Below are 17,996 nucleotides of genomic sequence, written 5' to 3'. Positions count from 1 at the left end.
AATAAAAGTTATACGATTAGTTGATACAGAGGAAATTCTTAAGGCTTTTAATGTTAAAAACCGGGTCATGATAACCATAGTGAGCACAGCGCAGATAGTCTATTTTATAGCTTTGCGTTTAACAACAAACAAAAACTTCAAGGCTTGTGTCAATAAGGCCGTCCAGAGGTATCAACTTAAAACATAGAGCGCCCCAAACCCAAGGGAAACGCTGATGTAGGTTATCAGTTATATTTTCTGCTGGCAGAGAACATTTGATTGGTCCTAATGTTTAATCCTTTCTATATTCACTTATTCTACTCACTCATTGTAAACTTAACAAATAATAATAACCTATACAGCTGGTGTGAATATGAATAATTACAATGTGTTTCAATAAGTATTATTTATATTAACGTCTTCTATCACTAAAACAACGTGACTCGTGTTTTTTCTCACTTCATACATTTCAAACAAGTGTATTATTAGGATAATGTCCAAGGCATATTAGGTTTTTCATTTTCTTCAAGCTTAGACATTGAGGCAACTTCTGAGGTGTCCAACTAAAACTGGCAAAATTTTCACACATACGTACGCTCACGTAACCGAATGAAATGTGCCTAACATGCTATCACACAATTACATATTGTTACAGATAATTTCTTTTGGGTGTTACTAAGCCTCCCCACAAACAGTGTGTTTTGACATAGTACAGCCAAACGGAGCTAACTGATGTGTTTACCGAAAGGAATGAAATTCGTGATTGTAGAGTTGTAACTCCAAAGACTTAATACTGTCCTAATGAGGGGCAAACATTGTAGAATTGACAGAGTCTTATATATTATGTGGTCTCTATAGCTAATGTAACTGTGTGGATGTTTAGGAGGCTATATCCTCCCTATTTATCTTATAGAACGACCTCGTGAAGGTATGATGCTATTGTGTTCAGCTATTTCAAATTTGATCCATCAGGTTCATTCAGGTTTCTCATAGTAAAATATCTCTACGGAAAGGTTCTCTCTTTTGTCTAGTGCAAACATATTGTTGTATTAAGATTACTTATCTTATTTTAAGCTTTTTTATTTAACTGCCAATTTTGCGTCCAGTCTTTTCCTTCAATTCAACAAAGCACAGTTTAACTCTGTATAACATTACCATTCTTCTTATTATTGTAGCTAGTATTCATATCTTTGAGTTCAGTACATCTAAGGATATTACATATATTGGAGTTTTAAAAATGTTTTAATACTTTACCTATCGCATTCAATTCTATTGGTAAATGTCTAATTAAATTTTTTTATTTCAAACAAAAGTAAAAATAGATAACTTTATTCTTTAGTTTGTTTGACAGTTTTTATTTATTTTTTTGCTCTTGAAGATCAGTTAATTTAAAACAAGGAATTCATTTAACTAGAAAGATAATTTTTAAACAGTAAGCTAATTTGCAGCTTAATTTTTAAACCTAGTTTTAAAGAGTGGATTTCAAAGATAAAATCAACCTTTTCTTCATTCTCAAGTAATTTCAAACATTCACAATAACCATAAATTTAAACAAGGTATTATAATAATAGTGTACAAGCTTTATAAATCACCTTCAATTTTTTTATGGTCATCTCTAAACATCAAAGGTTCTTTGACTGAGTTTTAAGCTTTTCAAACCTTTGATTTCTTTTTATCAGTGTATTTAGCACGTTTTATTACTTCAGATGATTATTCTTTACTTCCAAATTAAACTCCATACACTGCCATCTGGCTTCATCCTTAGTCAGTGGTACATGCAGAGTTGCTTAACAAACATATAGGAATAAAATCATTACATTATTACCAGTAGCTCATTGTTACTATGAATACAGTGACTTTTATACAAACTTTTAACTTTTAAAACATTTATTTATTATATGTTAAACACCAAGAACATTACTATTTTATACTGTGTAATTATATCAACTTCTATAAAAATATAAAAGGTATTTGTATTTATACATACCTAACAACTTCTCAAACAGACACAATATACAATTTTTGGTAAAAGTATAATTATCTAGAACTAATGCTTGAAGAAATAGTAGTTAAAGATTTTAGACATCTGCAACACAAAATTAATACAAGGTTCTCAAATTTTTTTATCATAATCTGATAGCATCATATAGTTAGCAATGGTTTCAACATTAACTATAATGGCTCAACTATTAAAAAAAAACTCTTTAGACTATGCATAACTTTTCATCCAGTTTAATTAAAGGTAATGAAAGCCATTGTGGCTATTCAACAACACTGATAAGCAGAATAATTGTTCACAAACCATACTTTTGCATCATACAATTCAAGTTTTCTCCAAATAGTCATCTACATAGTAATATATTCTATTGAATAGTTGCCTTTAATTCAAAATTTAAAGATAATCCATTTTTGAAAAATTTATTTCTTGAAAAATATTAATAAAATCTGTTATTATTTAAAAGTGTAGTTCTTGTCTGAGGGTACTGATAATCATTTCATGCAAAATATACGAAGAAAAACTTTATCCTATGAAAACCTCTAACACAAATACATCACAAGTTTTGGTCTTAGGTCCACATCACATGACAGTTTTATCATTGAAAAGTAGGTTCTTAATATTTAATAATGTATGAATCAAGAACTATGTTCTGTATAAATCAACAATATTGATACTCCTTGAAAATAATACCTGGGCTCAGTAGGAGGAATAAAAAATTTCCAACATATTGTAAATTTAAACAGTTTAAAATTTAATGTACTGTAAAGAATATGTCAACCCTAATAAATTCATCAACATCTGTATTAACCTTAACACACTAATATTATCTTTCAACCTTACAATGAATTTCTCTCACCCAAACTGAAATCTACAGAGTTAAAATATCTTTTTTACATAAAAATTCATAATTATTTTTATAAAAGACAAATGCTAATGAATTAATGTTAACCTACTACTTAAGGTTGTTCTTTTCATTCCTGATAAAAATTCTGTCAGTTATTTTTCTGCTAACAGAGTAAAATGTTTTTTTAATACTTAGACATGGTTCAAAGGGCAATAAAACAACATAATGTATATTGTTACAAGCTTACAGCTATTTAGGATAAAGAAATTTAATTTCCTGTTACGATCTAAAGTCATTCATTCTAGATAGAAAAACTACAATAATTTGTTGTTTTTCTTTGTATTTATGAGGTTTTTCAAATCAATTGATCCAGTTTTACATCAGTGTAGAGAAAATAGCAGATATAGTTTTACTACTAAAAACCATTTGAAATGTAGGTTTTAGGGAAAAATGAAAAATGAGATTGAGAGGAGAAAATGTTTGTAATTTTAACATGAAAATTACTTCACATTTCAAAACAAATATTCAATATATTGATGTACAAATCTTCATTTTAGTTTATTAAAAATACTTCACTAAAAATGTGATTTTTTGTTTGTTTGTAAAACTTATAATGTTATCTGAAAGACTGCCAACTTTTCTGATGCTATAAACACTATATTTAAAGATATTTATTCTATAAAGACTTTAAAGTACAAAGAGTTGTTGCTGTTGTTTATGAATTAAGCATAAAGGTACACAATGGGCTATCTATGTTCAGCCCACCACAAGTATCAAAACCCAGTTTTAAGTGAGTCTGCAAACATACCCTGGGAGGCAGTACAAAGAGGACAAGTAAAATCAAATGGACTGGTTCCTTGCTGAAAGTTAATATTACAAGCAGAAATCTCTATAATAAAACATACTGATTCTAAAGAAGATAAAATACTGATTTACAACTTAAGATTAGCATAAATGTTGATTGTTAAATAAAATCAACAAAGCGTTAATAATAAAGCAATGATTACTGTTTATATGTAATATGCTTCAAAACGTTACTTCTCCTAGTGAATGCAGCTGTTGGTCCTAAAGTTAATAAAACATATCAATGTTTCATGCCTTACTGAATGTTAAGAACTTTATTTTCAATAAGGAAACAAGTTTTCATTTAACTGCCCTTGATGTGAACCCAAAACTAGTGCAAGTCAAGTAACATTTATCTTTTGTAATAAGGCATTTTCTTGTACATTTTATATTACTCTTACCCTTAATGTTTTGAGATCCCTTACATCAGAAAAAATATGGTGTACATACACCATTCCCTGTAATAATAAAATTAATTTTGTGTGTGTTTCATACATATTATATATATATATATAACAAACATATACAAGCATATCCAGACAAGTATGATGATTTTTTACCAAATAATCTATTAACATTTTGAAAATCAATGAAAACAAACTGAAGACTTCCAAGTTGTAGCTGTTGTTAAATCCATTAAGTTTCATTTCTCAGAGTTTGCTTGGAACCATTTCTGTACATTGATTAACAGAAGGAAATCCCTCTTCAAAGGCTGCCTTTAATACTTCTTTTAAATGGGACACAAGCTCAAACACAAGATCATCCTGTGGATAAATTTAAGCAAACATAAACATTTGAACATAAGAGATTTATACATAAATCTTTCTGTTAATCAACTAGATTATATTAAATAAGAGGTACCTCTGTAGTTTTGGCAACTTCAAAAAAACAATCATAAAACACAACTATACAATCCCGTGTTAAAATATAACAATATAAGAAATTAAGATCTACAAATGGTTATTGATGAAAAGTAAAAACTAGTATAACAATAATTTAATTAAAACAGTACCACTATACACATAAACATTACTAATATATATATTTAACAACTTAATGAACACTCAATAATTCTAACCATTTGTTAAAAATGTTACTTTTCTTTTAAAAAAAAACAAGAGTTTTAGTTAATCTATTGCTGTTTTAGAAAATAGCTCCAGAGTAGTTGTAAAACATTACAATATTCCAAAGTACTTTAAGTTTAAAATCCACAGTATGACTAGATTCAGTGCAAAGTCGCAAGGGCTATCCATGCTTGCTGTTCTTAATTTAGCAGTGACAGACTAGAGGGAAGTCAACTACTCAACATCACCTACTGCCAACACTTGAATTACTTTCTTTCCAGTAAATATTGAGATTAACAATCCTATGGCTGAAAGGGTAAAAAAAGATGAAAGGACAGTCATTTATAGTAGCTAGAACAGAAATCTATTTTTGATAGAGTGGTAGAAAGTGTTATACATATAAACAAACCTAGTATACAGGACACTTGAGTGACTATACTACATAAAACACTTAACAGATCTCATTTAAACTGTATACAAATATTATTGGTTATACAGAAGATCACTCCTTTTTTAATGAAAAATCTGCTGAATATTTCTACATGCCAGGCTATACTTTTGTATAGGGTGATTTGTGATTCAACAAGTCTTGAATATATACATTTTATATTGTAGAAAAAATAAATACTTCATTAAATTTTCCAGTGCTTTGGTTTCGTTTGTTTTGAATTTCGTACAAAGCTACATGAGGGCTATCTGCACTAGCCATCCCTAATTAAGCAGTGAAAGACTAGAAAGAAGGCAGCGAGTCATCACCACCCACTGCCAACTCTTGGGCTACTCTTTTACCAAAAAATAGTGAGATTGACCATCACATTATAATGTCCCCACAGATGAAAGGGTGAGCATGTTTGGTGTGATGGGGATTTGAACACGTGACCCTCAGATTACGAGTCGAATGCCTTAACACACCTGGCCATGCTGGGTCTTTTCCAGTGCTTTCTTGATTAATAAACATTACAGTATAAATAGCAATAGTTTTTTTTAATAGTCTGTCAGAATATAAGCTTAAAAATAAGGAAGCCAGATGAAAGTATCGTCTGTCCAAAAATTAAAATTTGAATTTATTTCAGATATAGTAATGATTGCTATACATACAAAGTAAAAAGTTTATGTACTTGGCCTGGAAATTATGTATAGTAAGTGAAAGTGTTCTTGGTTTACTGATGAAATTATCTTGTCTTGAATATCTATACAGTTGGATTTGCATGATTTTAAACTCCTACCACAATGTGTGACAAATTGGCTTGAAATTCTGACTACAGATCCTTCATCTTCATTGAATATAGCAGAAACAAATATTTTAAAAAGTGTACTGCCTACAGTCAAACATCAAAAATCTAAGACTTTGCAGAATTATGTCAATTTGGGCTTTATTTATGTTGTTTTTGCATGTACAAAATTATGCCTTTAGTAATGAAAAATTCACAAAGAATTAACATATCTGGGTTCTTCTTTTGTTTTTTATTAAATTACCATAGCAACCTGGCACTCAGGACTGAACAAGTCCTGATTGTATTACATGTGTGCATGTGTGTTAGAGAAATGAAAACTACTGATTTTGCACAAGCCAAAACTGACTCTTCATCAAGTCCTATTCAAGTAAATAAACATATACAAGTATTACACACAAATAATAAATATCTGTTAAGACTATACCTGAAGAAGAGAGACCAATGCTCTGTCAAAACATGCAGTTTGTTACCCCAAAAATAAATCACTTTATTATGCTTATAAACTGCTGTTTACAAATTTATTATTATATTAGCATAATGTGTTTCCTTACTCAATGTTTTGTGATATATCTTTATTTTAGACTTGTAAAGAAAATAAGTATTTCATTCAATGAAATAATGATTTCTCCATTAATAAATTTTACAGTATAAGACAGTATTGGTTTCTATAGTCTCTGAAAATGTAAAATGAAAATATGTTAAAAAAATGTATGATTGTACAATCCACATGACAAGTTCTTAAGTCTTACAGACAAGTCATACTGATGTTTCTTGTTTATAAGACATACTACATTTAGTAATATTAATTTAAGTTATATTTCCATACCACATCTTTAAGATTTTAAACACTGTGGCAAAAGATTATTTCACTTCTGCTTATTTGTTTTTACATATTAAGAAAAATAATCTAATTTACTTTCTTATTTAAGCATGTAAAAAAAAAAAAGAGTTTTATTCTACTACAGATATCTGACAAAATAGTAAATAAATATTACTTGAGAAAAAACAGGATTTCTTAAAGTTTGTTTTGAAGTTTGCTCAAAGCTATGCAAAGACTATCTGCATTAGTCATCTCTAATTAAGCAGAGAGATTAGAGGGAAGGCAGCTAGTCATCACCACCCACTGCCATCTCTAGGACTACTCTTTTACCAACAAATAGTGGGAATGATTGTCACATTACAACACCCCATTGCTGAAATGGTAAGCATATTTTGTGGAACAGGGTTTTAAACCCTCAATCCACAGTTTGCAAGTCAAGTGCCTTAACTACCTGGTAGCCACACCAGGCCTAATTCCTTAAGAATAATTTTCATCTTCTTTATAGCATACACTGTAGCTCAAAGTGTGTGTGTGTTTTCATATAGCAAAGCCACATCAGGCTATCTGCTGAGTCCATTGAGGGAAATCGAGCTCCTGATTTTAGCATTGTGAATCCACAGACTAACCACTGTACCAGTAGGGGTCAGTTCAAAATGAAGATTTCCAAAAACAGAGTAAAATTTCATAATGTTCCCAACATTTAACAGTCTCAGGAGGTGTTGAAAGGTCTATGATACCAGGTTTTCCTTTTTCTTTATAATCCCATTAACAATTTTGACCTGTGATGTTTAAACTTATAAATGCATTCTGCTTTATTTTTAACGTTATTTCTTCCCACAATCACTATCTTCTTATTTGGTTGTCTATTTATTTTTGGAGTAGCAACCAGTGAAGATTATCAAATTTCAAATCTAAATCCACCACCACCACCTTCTGAAAATTTGATTATTGCAAAGTTATTACTATCTAAGCCACCTATTAGGTCATAATGGTACCCATTTTGTCTAAGTGTTAATAATGGAATAAATTTTTGGATAAGCCCATTTAAGTCAATCATTACAGTTCAAGTTAATTTGGCCAAGTTTGTAATTCCAAATTGACTGGGAGTTTCATACTATAACTTTACATATGTTTTGTGTATCTTCACAAAATTTTGCAAGTTTTCAGTAAAAATTACAAGTCTTTCACAGACAAAAAGAAAGAAAAATTCTTAATAATTAATTTTACTAAAATTTTGTTCTTGAATATGTGGAGTCAAAAGTGTTAACTGTTCTGAGTGAAAAGTGATTTTCATATTAAGATTAACAATAATTTCCATCATTTAAAAATTTTCAAATTTCATTTCCTATAATCTCTAAAACCCCCTAAATAAATATTAGCACTTTTTTCAGTAAAATTTTATATTTTATCTCATATTTTGTCTATTCTAACTCTGTATAAATGCAGTTAATTTGATCAACCTCATAACCACTACAATTGATTGATTTAGTGTTTTATGGCACAAAGCAGCTAGGCTATCTACGCCAAACATCCAGTAAAAATGTAAAAATAAATTAAATGTAGTAAAATACATAAATGGAAATGAAGGTAAAACAAAACATCATTGAAAAACAGAAAAAGCATAAAACCAATATTGACATCTAGTCAACAATGCTAAGAGAGAAAGCAGAGTAAGAGAAGTTGAAAGGACTTTCTCTAGCATAATGGTAATGATCATAACCCACCAGGAAGACTAAAAGGTAAATACAAGAACCACCATCAGTCACCTGAAGTTGGCCTTTCCAGTCCTGGTTCTGGGTTATGTTGTCATAACAGCCATTATCAAAAGGTAAAATAAGAAAAGTGTTAAAAACATATAGCAAAATTGTAATCAAAATTAGCCAAATGTCCTGTAAAAAGGTAAAAGTAAAGTAAATGTAGTAAAATTTGTAAAAGGAAACACAGGTATACAGAATACAGCAATGAAAAACATAAAATGGCATAAAACCAATGTTGACATCCAGTCTACAAAGTTGTAAAAGACTTTCTGTAGCATAATGGTAATGATCATAACCCGCCAGGAAGACTAACAGGTAAGTAAGTACAAGAACCACCGTCAGTCACCTGAAGTTGGTCTTTCCAGTCCTGGTTCCGGGTTATGTGTCATTATGGCTAGTACCAAAAGGTAAAGTAATAAAAGTATTAAAAGACATGCAGCAAAATTGTAATAACAACTCGCCAGGACGACTAACGGGTAGTTCAAACAGCAGCGTTAGTCACCTGAAGTTGGCCTTTCCAGTCCTGGTGTCGAGTTATATAATGTTCTGGCCATTTTCCAGTTTCAAATTGAACTAGAGAGATTGAGACTCTGATAAGGGAACTACAATTAAAAAGGTGTAATGAATAAATATCAAACACTTAAACGAGGTTAAAAAGATTAATGGCCATTAAAAAACTAAAAACTTTATCAAAGTGGACAGTGTCACCATCACCAATAACACTGTCCAATGCTACAGACAAACCCTGAGACAGAACATGTTTAAAATAGTGCCGTCGTTGAGAGTCATAACGATGGCAAGAAAGTAAAATGTGGCTTTCAGTGATTTGAGTGTTACACAAACTACACACTGATGCATCAGTTCCAGATAAAAGAAAATGATGAGTTAAAAACTGTGACCAATGTGTAGTTTAGTTTGAACAACTTCCTCCTTCCAAACCTTACAGAAGCTAGACAGCCAATGCCCAATATAGGTTTTTATTTGAAAAAAGCTTGTTGTCACGTTGCTCACTCCAAGTGGACTGCTAGCTGGCATGGAGCTGAGTCTTGAATACAGGACCATAGTCCACGTACAGAATAGGCACAGTGGTGATAGTGCCAGAGCAGATAGATTTAGCTGCCATGTCTACAAGCTCATTCCCACAAATACCAACGTGGCCTGGTATCCAGAAAAACTGAATAGAAGTAGATGTCAATGAGAAATGGGCCAGTCAGTTTTGAATATCAGCGAGAACAGGGTGTGAGCCAACGTGTAGCGATTCCAACAACAGAGAACAAAGGGAGTCAGTATAAATAGTGCAGTTGGTGTACTGCTCAGCAACAATATGATCCAGGGCAAGAGATATGGCATACAGTTCAGCATTGAACACAAAAACTGTAGAGGGGATTCTGTGCGCAACCACTGAACTGCAACAAACCATGGCAGAGCTCACAGAATTACCTGATTTGGAACCATCCGTATAAATTGGAATCAATGATTGTTGAAAGATGTTTAGTAAATAAAAGACGGTACTTCCAATCGAGAGTATCTGCCTTTTTCAGATGACTTAAAGAAAGATCACATTTGGGGGCTGTAATAAGCCATGGGGATGGGCTGACCAGTGGATTCTGCAATGTTATCCAAGGACAGACCCAATTCATCCAATTGTGCCTGGATGTGAAGGCCAAAAGGAGCAATGGCAGATCGTCTGTTTCGAAAAAGTACGTCCCACTGAGAAAGGAAAACACATTCCCAAGTGGGATGCTTTGGTGAGGAGCGAAGTTTCGAAGAATACAGTAAAGACAGTTGCAAACGGCAAAGATGCAGAGAAGGTTTGTGAGATTCCACGTATAAGCTCTGAACTGGGGAGGTGCGTAAAGCCCCAGTGCAGAGTAAAAGTCCTTTATTATTAATGGGATCCAGCATCTTTAAGGCCAAGGGTCTGGCAGAGCAATAGACCATTAATTCATAATCAAGTTTTGAACAAATAAGAGCACGATATATCTTTAACATAGAACATCGATCCGCTCCCCAACTGGTGGTAGAGAGGACACGGAGGATGTTCAGTGCTCTTGTGCATTTGACCCGTAGCTGCTTTAAGTGTGGTATAAAGGTCAGCTTACAGTCAAAGATAAGCCCCAAGAACTTGATCTCAGGGACCACTGGCAGCGAGACTTTACCAATACGGAGTTTAGGACCAGGATGGATACATAACCACTACAAAAAATACAAAATAAATCTAAACTATCCTTTTCTTCTTTCTGAAATGTATGCAACTTGTACTAACAGGAAACTTTAGTTCTTAATTCTAAATAATTTAAAGTTCATAACAGTGTACATTTGTTTCTTAAAATGTACTGTTTTATTGCCTTTTGAACTGCTATGCAGGTTGTAACTCACTCAATAAGCACATAGCTAACGTTACAGTACTGAATTACATAATACAAAATGTACTCGCACAAGAATTTTTAACATTATTTATCTTTATCTTTCCAAATCTAATGAAATTAAGCCCACTATTTTATACTAATCATACCTTTCAACTGAGTTTTTATTTAATTATACAATACAATTAAGAACACAAAATAAGAAAAGTGTAAAAAGCAAACAATGTTCTGTAACTATCATAATTATTCTGGTTTCCTAACTATGTAATAAGATCCTTTAAAAATTTAGCTTAGCTAATCTATGAAATTTCCATAAATTTGAAACTGAAATAGCAAATAAACAATTCTCTGTATAGAAAATAACACTATATATTACATCATTTAATAGATTTAAGCTTTGGTTTTCTATTGGTTATAAATAATATAGTACCAAATGTCAAAGAGAAATATGGGCAATTTGTACACTTTTACACATTAATAAATCAATTTTTTAATGAAATATTTTTATCAAATTTTATCTACATAATTTTTAGAACTTCCTAAAAAAATCAATATAAATCTAAATTACCCCTTTTCTCTTTTTTGAATGATGTCAAATTACATTTGTTTATTCTAAGTTGCTTTATACCTGCCTTTTCACAAAAGATTTGTTCATAAATATATATACAATATTTCTATACACTAGATCAAGTGCAAAATGACTTTCACATTAAGATTAAAAATACTTTTCATCACAAAAATCATGAATTTTATGTGTGTAATCTCTTAAAACCTCCTAAATAAATATCATAAGTTTTATTAGTAAAAATTTATATTTTGTTATTTTCTTTATCCTAACTTTATACAAAATTGATCAATGCATTTGACCTTGTAACCACCAAAAAAAATGAAATAAAACTATTTAAATTTTTTTTCTAGAATACTTCGAACTGTTATATAAGACTACATTTGTTTGCCTGAAAGAACTTTAAACTCCTAACAGTATACATCTATTTATACTTAAATATTATTGTTTTATTGTTCTTTAAACCTTTAATAATTACTATTCACACCACTATAAGATGTAAAGCATTTGACAAATGTGCAGTTCACATTATTCTATTGAACTATGTTAAGGATGAACTATTCGTGTGCATGCCTCATGAAAATTTTTTATTATAATATTATTACTTATTTCATCTAACCTAACCTTGATTAACTTAAAGTTTTATAGTTTTACATTTTAGTTACTTTTATCATAACAAGTAAAATATACACATGTAAAAAAAGGAAATGCACTTACCATACCCATTTGTTTTTTTGCTGTCAATGGCACTTAACAATACTTTTTCACAACAGTTGTAATACTGCACTAATTTTATTTAATTAATAATGCTCCAAAGAACATGAAATAATAATGTTCAAAAAGAGACTAAGTCATGAAATTATCAAAATGTTTCTGGCTTTCTAACTATGCGATGAGAGCTCTTTAAACTTGTGAGCTTGGCGATGCATTTCCTATGGGAATCAATCTTGAACTGAAAGCAAAACTGACGATTCTCTTTAAAGAAAGCAATGTGATGTAATATGTTATTTGTTAGAGGAAAACCTTGGCTTTTTATTGGTTATTAATAATACAGTATATAACAGCAGAAAGAACAATCAGGAAATTCTGAAACAGGTGGGCATGGCGAGAAGAACCTGGTTGTCTATTTCAAGGCTCTGTAACCACATAAGATTAAAAGCTATGAAAATTATGCTTTGCCTCAGCAATGAAAATATTATAATAAGGAATTTACACTACTTTTGTACTTCTTGGAGGGATGGCAAATAAATTAGATAAAGAGGGATGTTTGGAGAATAAATGTCTCAATTTTCACACTAAGGGAAATTGTCACTTTTTTAATATTGCTTTATAAAAGTGAGAACTTAAAATCTATATATTATTAAAATACAGATTTACATTTTTATGTCATATTTATTGATATATCATGTAAAGAAAATAGTTTAAATCTTGAATGTAACCCATTAAAACCTTGTGATATGAGTAGAAAAAGTTGTCTGTGGAGAGAGAGGGTTAAACTAATAAAATTTTGAAATAGACTTATTTTCTATATTACATATAAACACATGTTTATTGCTATTATTTAAATTCCAGATTATGACTGAAATGTTAAAAAGTAAAATATTCTATTTTATAAACCACATAGCAAGTTTTTGTTTTATGGTTAACTTTACAAACAGTACAGATTCACAATGTTCATTTAGTTCCTTTTTCTCTGACACCTGTTACACCTAACGTGAGTTAATAATTTTGATATTACATACACATTTAGATTAGTTATAATACTTGCTTGCTAACAAGAGTCCATGCAGTAATACACATTTTCCAGTCGTTAAAGTTTAATCTTAATCTGGTTCTCCAAACATGAATACTTCAGTCTTTTAACAGATTAAGCATTAAAAACAAAGATATGCAAAGTTCAATTTCCTCTGAACTGACTATGTGAATCATTCTCTGACAATAAAAAATCTTGTAAGGTAATTCTAAAGAGATTAAATATAGTGAAAAATTTGATGACCTAAACTTTTAATTGGTGTGAAGAACCACAAAAAGGGGAAGTGAGGAGTAAGACTTCACTCAAAAGTTGTGGTATGAAGTTTTATATTTTGCTTTGTGTACTATATATATATACCTTCACTGATTGTGGTATTTCAATTAAGTCTTTCTCATTTTTCTTTGGTAAAATCACTCTCCTCATACCAGCCTGATGAGCAGCCAGAACCTTTTCTTTAATGCCTCCAACCTATACAAGAACAACTTTATGATCATATACATCCTACAATGTTATGACAGTAACAACTCTTGATAACTTGATTATAACTTCTTTTTTTTTGGTCATATTTCTGTGTTTAAGCTTTATCTTCATATTCATTACAGTGAATAAATATCCTACAAACAGTTTGTAAAAAAAAAAAAAAAAGTTTCCAATATAAAAATTAACACAACTGTTTTTAGAACTAAAATTTAAAAACAAATTTAATGCATAATTTTCAAAATGAGAAAAATTAGGTCAGTTCAGAACTGTTTAAACTACATCGAAACTTCATATTAATGTGGGTATCTATTAGTACAGATATTTAAAAAGAGTTTTTAATAATGCTTCTAGTAGTTAATTTTTGTCATGAAATTATTTTAAGTATTCTGAAAGGTGATACCAAAAAACCTTCAGCAAGACAATAACCTGGAGTAATCATTGAATAAAAGTGAGCTACAGACTACTACATTCTGATAGTCATGTATTCTAATTACCTGCAGCAGTCACAAAGCTTTAAGCTTAACTAATAGTGCATGTACTAAACAGTATCAAAACTATTAATGTCAAGCTCTGAATGGGAAACAGCTAAAAAGATATCAATCTTAACTACATGGTTAATTAATATAAACAAAAACAAGGTGACTGCTCTCAAAAAAAAAAAAAGTAAAGAAGAAGTAGAAAAATAAATAAGAAAGTAATACCATTTGGGAGTTAAATTAACTTACCTCCTGAAGTTAGTATTCCAGCTCCCATTATGGTGGTAAGGCATTAATTAGTAGCCTAGTAGACAAATTATACTAGTATGAAGGATCCCTACCAGTTATCTGAACTAACTAATATTACTTCCAACCACTACCCATTAAGTCCACTCTAACTAACAATTTTCATACCCTAACAATGTGGGCCCTACTTCTGCAGTCACCTCCAAATTCTAGAGTACATTTTATATCCTACATTGTAGCCTGTATCCTGGGTATCCTTTTAATTGGTGCAGTGTATTTTTACTTTATATATACATCTACCTGACACATACTTAATTTTACTGCCTTTTGAACTATGTCTCACTATTACTCCTGCCATTAAGTTGTAAATTATTTAAGAAATGTGCAGCCCATGACACTTGAGAACAGAGCTGCTGGTTAACACATCTCATGAAGAACTTTTTATTGTTCTTTTTTCATTAGCTAGCCTAATAAGTTTATAATGTTTACATTTTAGTTACTTTTGTAATAATAAACAAAAAACATAAATAAAAAACATGAAGTATAATACCTTTAAGCTCTTGTTTTTGTGCTGTCAGTTGAGAATGAAATTTAATCCTACTTTTTTTTTATAATGATGGTATTAGTACACTAATAATTTCTTATTTACTTGAATAATGCACTTAAAAACAGATGATAATAACACACACAAAGCAAACAATTTGTATAACTATTATAATTTAACTGGCTTTATAATCAGGACAAAATTAAATCCATTTACTGCTAGACTTGAACACATGAGAAATTAAACTGTCAGCACAACACCTTGAAATTTTATTTTAAATGTTTTAACTTTACCCATAGGTTGTAGAAAAGAACTAAAATACGATAGCTTGATAAGGGCAAATGTTTGAAACATTTTCGATGAAAGTCTGATTCACTTCATGATTATATTGCAACATCAGAATATAAAATATGTTTTTTGGTAAATTTATAACATACTGGTAAAACTAATCCTCGCAGAGTGATCTCTCCAGTCATGGCCACATCAGACTCTACCAGGCGTCCAGTAAACAAAGACACAAGGACAGTAACTATGGTAACTCCTGCTGATGGTCCATCTTTCTCCACTGCTCCTGCAGGAAAGTGGATATGGACATCTGTACTTTCCATCAAGTCTATCCCTCTCTCAACTGGAATTCCATACTAAAACAAAAGAACAATTACTAAAAAAAATTTTGTTTTTGTTTTCACATTTCTTTAAACTTCTATGAACTTAATATAAAACAAGTTAGTTATTAAACACAAAAATACAATAATCAAATTAAATTACTGTGTAGCATATATAAAAATAATTTAATAATAACAAAGAAAGAACAAAATATGATAGTCACCCTCAGACTGGATATATATATATATATATTTTCCAGCTAAAACAAGAAGAAAAACTAGGTTTGGAAATGCAAAATATTGAATCTAATCTTTTTTAATTACTTTCACCAAAGATAAAAATTCTTTAATTTTCAAACAACTGATATTTTCCCTTTTTCCAAGTAAAAAATTTATATAATTATTAATAATAAAAAAACAAAAATCTAACATGTTGTACAGGGTCAATATAATAAATTGATATACAATATGCATTTTAAAAGTCAGCCAATAACAGCCATGTAATTGATATATGTACCACCAAAGTTGATACCAAAACTACATATATTCTAGTTCATATCATAATCTTTGTTGTTTGATATGGGCTAATATCTTTTTCAATTAATGAAAGAAACAATACAGGCTGGGTGCTTAAGCTAATTGTAAATCTTGAGTCTTAAACATCTTTGTACTGAAAGATGACATAGCAAATGTACTATAAATTGCATTAATAAATACTTACAAAAAACATAATAAAATTATGACAGACTTAATTTCCTACTGGAGACAATATTTATGGCCTTGTTACTAGTTCCATCTAACATTGTTCCAAATAAGTAAAAAATAGTAGCATTTTACCTCTTCAGCATGACAACGAACCCAATTTAAAGCAAGTTTTGCAGACTCTTTCATGACTTCTCCCAACTGACCAGTGAGTATCAGCTGACCATCTCCATCCATCTTTGTTGCTTCCACAAACATGATCTCTCCTCCAGCCAATGTCCAAGCCAAACCAACAGCAACACCAGGCTGTCCAAGCCTAGCAGTAACTTCACTGTCATACTGAGCAGGCTAAAAGGAAATAACAAAACACAGATACACATATTTACTAAAATATTAAAACCTATAAGCAGCCAGAAAATTAGAGTTTATGCCTTAAGTACATATCCTTTGAGTAAAATGGAAGAAAGGATGGCAGAATTCATTCATCACAAATATTGAATTCCCTCCTAAAGTGCTTTCCTATTGTGGTCCTCATCAAGACTCACACTTAACTTTTTTAAACCAAAATATACTTTTTTAGGGGCCAATCCTATAGCTCATCGTAAAATGTACTTCACAGTGGAAGTTATCAAATCAAATAGGATGTTTGCAGATGTTAAATATATTGAAAAGAAACTCAAGATATCCACATATGCCAATCTATTTTGTTGTGAACTCATATTTCACTTTGTTTCAATGGAAATACACCATTAATAGCTTTATATTTCACTAAAATGAAAATGTTATAAAACAGACATTTGGTAAAATTAACAAATAATAAGACTTGATTTTGTAACATTTTCCTAATTTCACTTTTTTAATGGAGGAATGGTACTTCTTTTATTTATAATAATGTACATTAATTTTGTACATTTATTGTTATCAAGCAAATAACCAAACAAATCACAGTTTCTCTGTACTGAACTCATTTCCTACAAATTTACAGGAATTTTGTAGTAACTCAAACTTCACAAGTTACAAGAGTATTTTTAAAAATTTTCTATGAGTATTAAGTGATTAAAACACTGAAAAACATGATACCAAAAACTGCCAAGTGTAAAAATAACTTACCATGAAGAAAGGGTGAACCTTTGGGAAAGAAAATGAAATATCAGGATGCAAGTTACAGAAAGAAAGAGATAGGTTTGCACACCAAGTTATGAGGCAAGATCCAGCGATAAGCCAGGAACAAACACGAAACATAGAATCACATCAAAGTGCTCACTGAAAAGCAGTTAAAAGAAGTGAGGAGTAATTTTGTGACAGACTGTTCAGCTTGCCAATATATATATATTCTGACCAAAGAACCACCTACAGGTGAGACTGTGGTAAAAAATTTAGACTGCCAGCTTATGTAACTTTTTGTGTAAGTGTGCACAAAATGTTTGGTCAAAACTGGGAAGATTTTGTGAATTAATTTTACATAGGTGGCTTATATTCATATCATATTTGCCACCTAATTTTAAGTTGTAAGGACCCAAGCAGTGCACCAAATTTGAAAAAAAAAAAAAAATCACAAAAATATGTTTTTCTATCAAATAAAGTTCCATACTTTTGGTGCAAAGAAAAAACACAAGGAAGAAATTCAATGAAAACTGGAGATTTTATCTCATGTATTTCTTTATGGATTGCCTTGAAATTTGAATGGTTAAGTAACAGTCCAGAAGAGTACATCATGA

General features: G+C 30.6%; 1 protein-coding gene across 1 annotated transcript in view; it reads right to left on the bottom strand.

Moving 5' to 3' along the window:
• Positions 1 to 1,318: 1,318 nt before the first annotated feature.
• Positions 1,319 to 17,996, bottom strand: part of LOC143256930 (lon protease homolog 2, peroxisomal-like) — a 106,570-nt gene continuing 89,892 nt past the window's right edge. The window contains 4 exon segments of the mRNA XM_076514818.1: positions 1,319 to 4,429; positions 13,583 to 13,693; positions 15,409 to 15,612; positions 16,414 to 16,626. Coding sequence (XP_076370933.1) covers positions 4,316 to 4,429; positions 13,583 to 13,693; positions 15,409 to 15,612; positions 16,414 to 16,626 — 642 coding nt within the window. The 3' untranslated portion in view covers positions 1,319 to 4,315.

The sequence above is a fragment of the Tachypleus tridentatus genome, chromosome 7 (assembly GCF_004210375.1).
Source record: "Tachypleus tridentatus isolate NWPU-2018 chromosome 7, ASM421037v1, whole genome shotgun sequence".
NCBI classification, from domain to species: Eukaryota; Metazoa; Arthropoda; class Merostomata; order Xiphosura; family Limulidae; genus Tachypleus; species Tachypleus tridentatus.
This window is presented reverse-complemented; position numbering and strand designations above follow the sequence as displayed.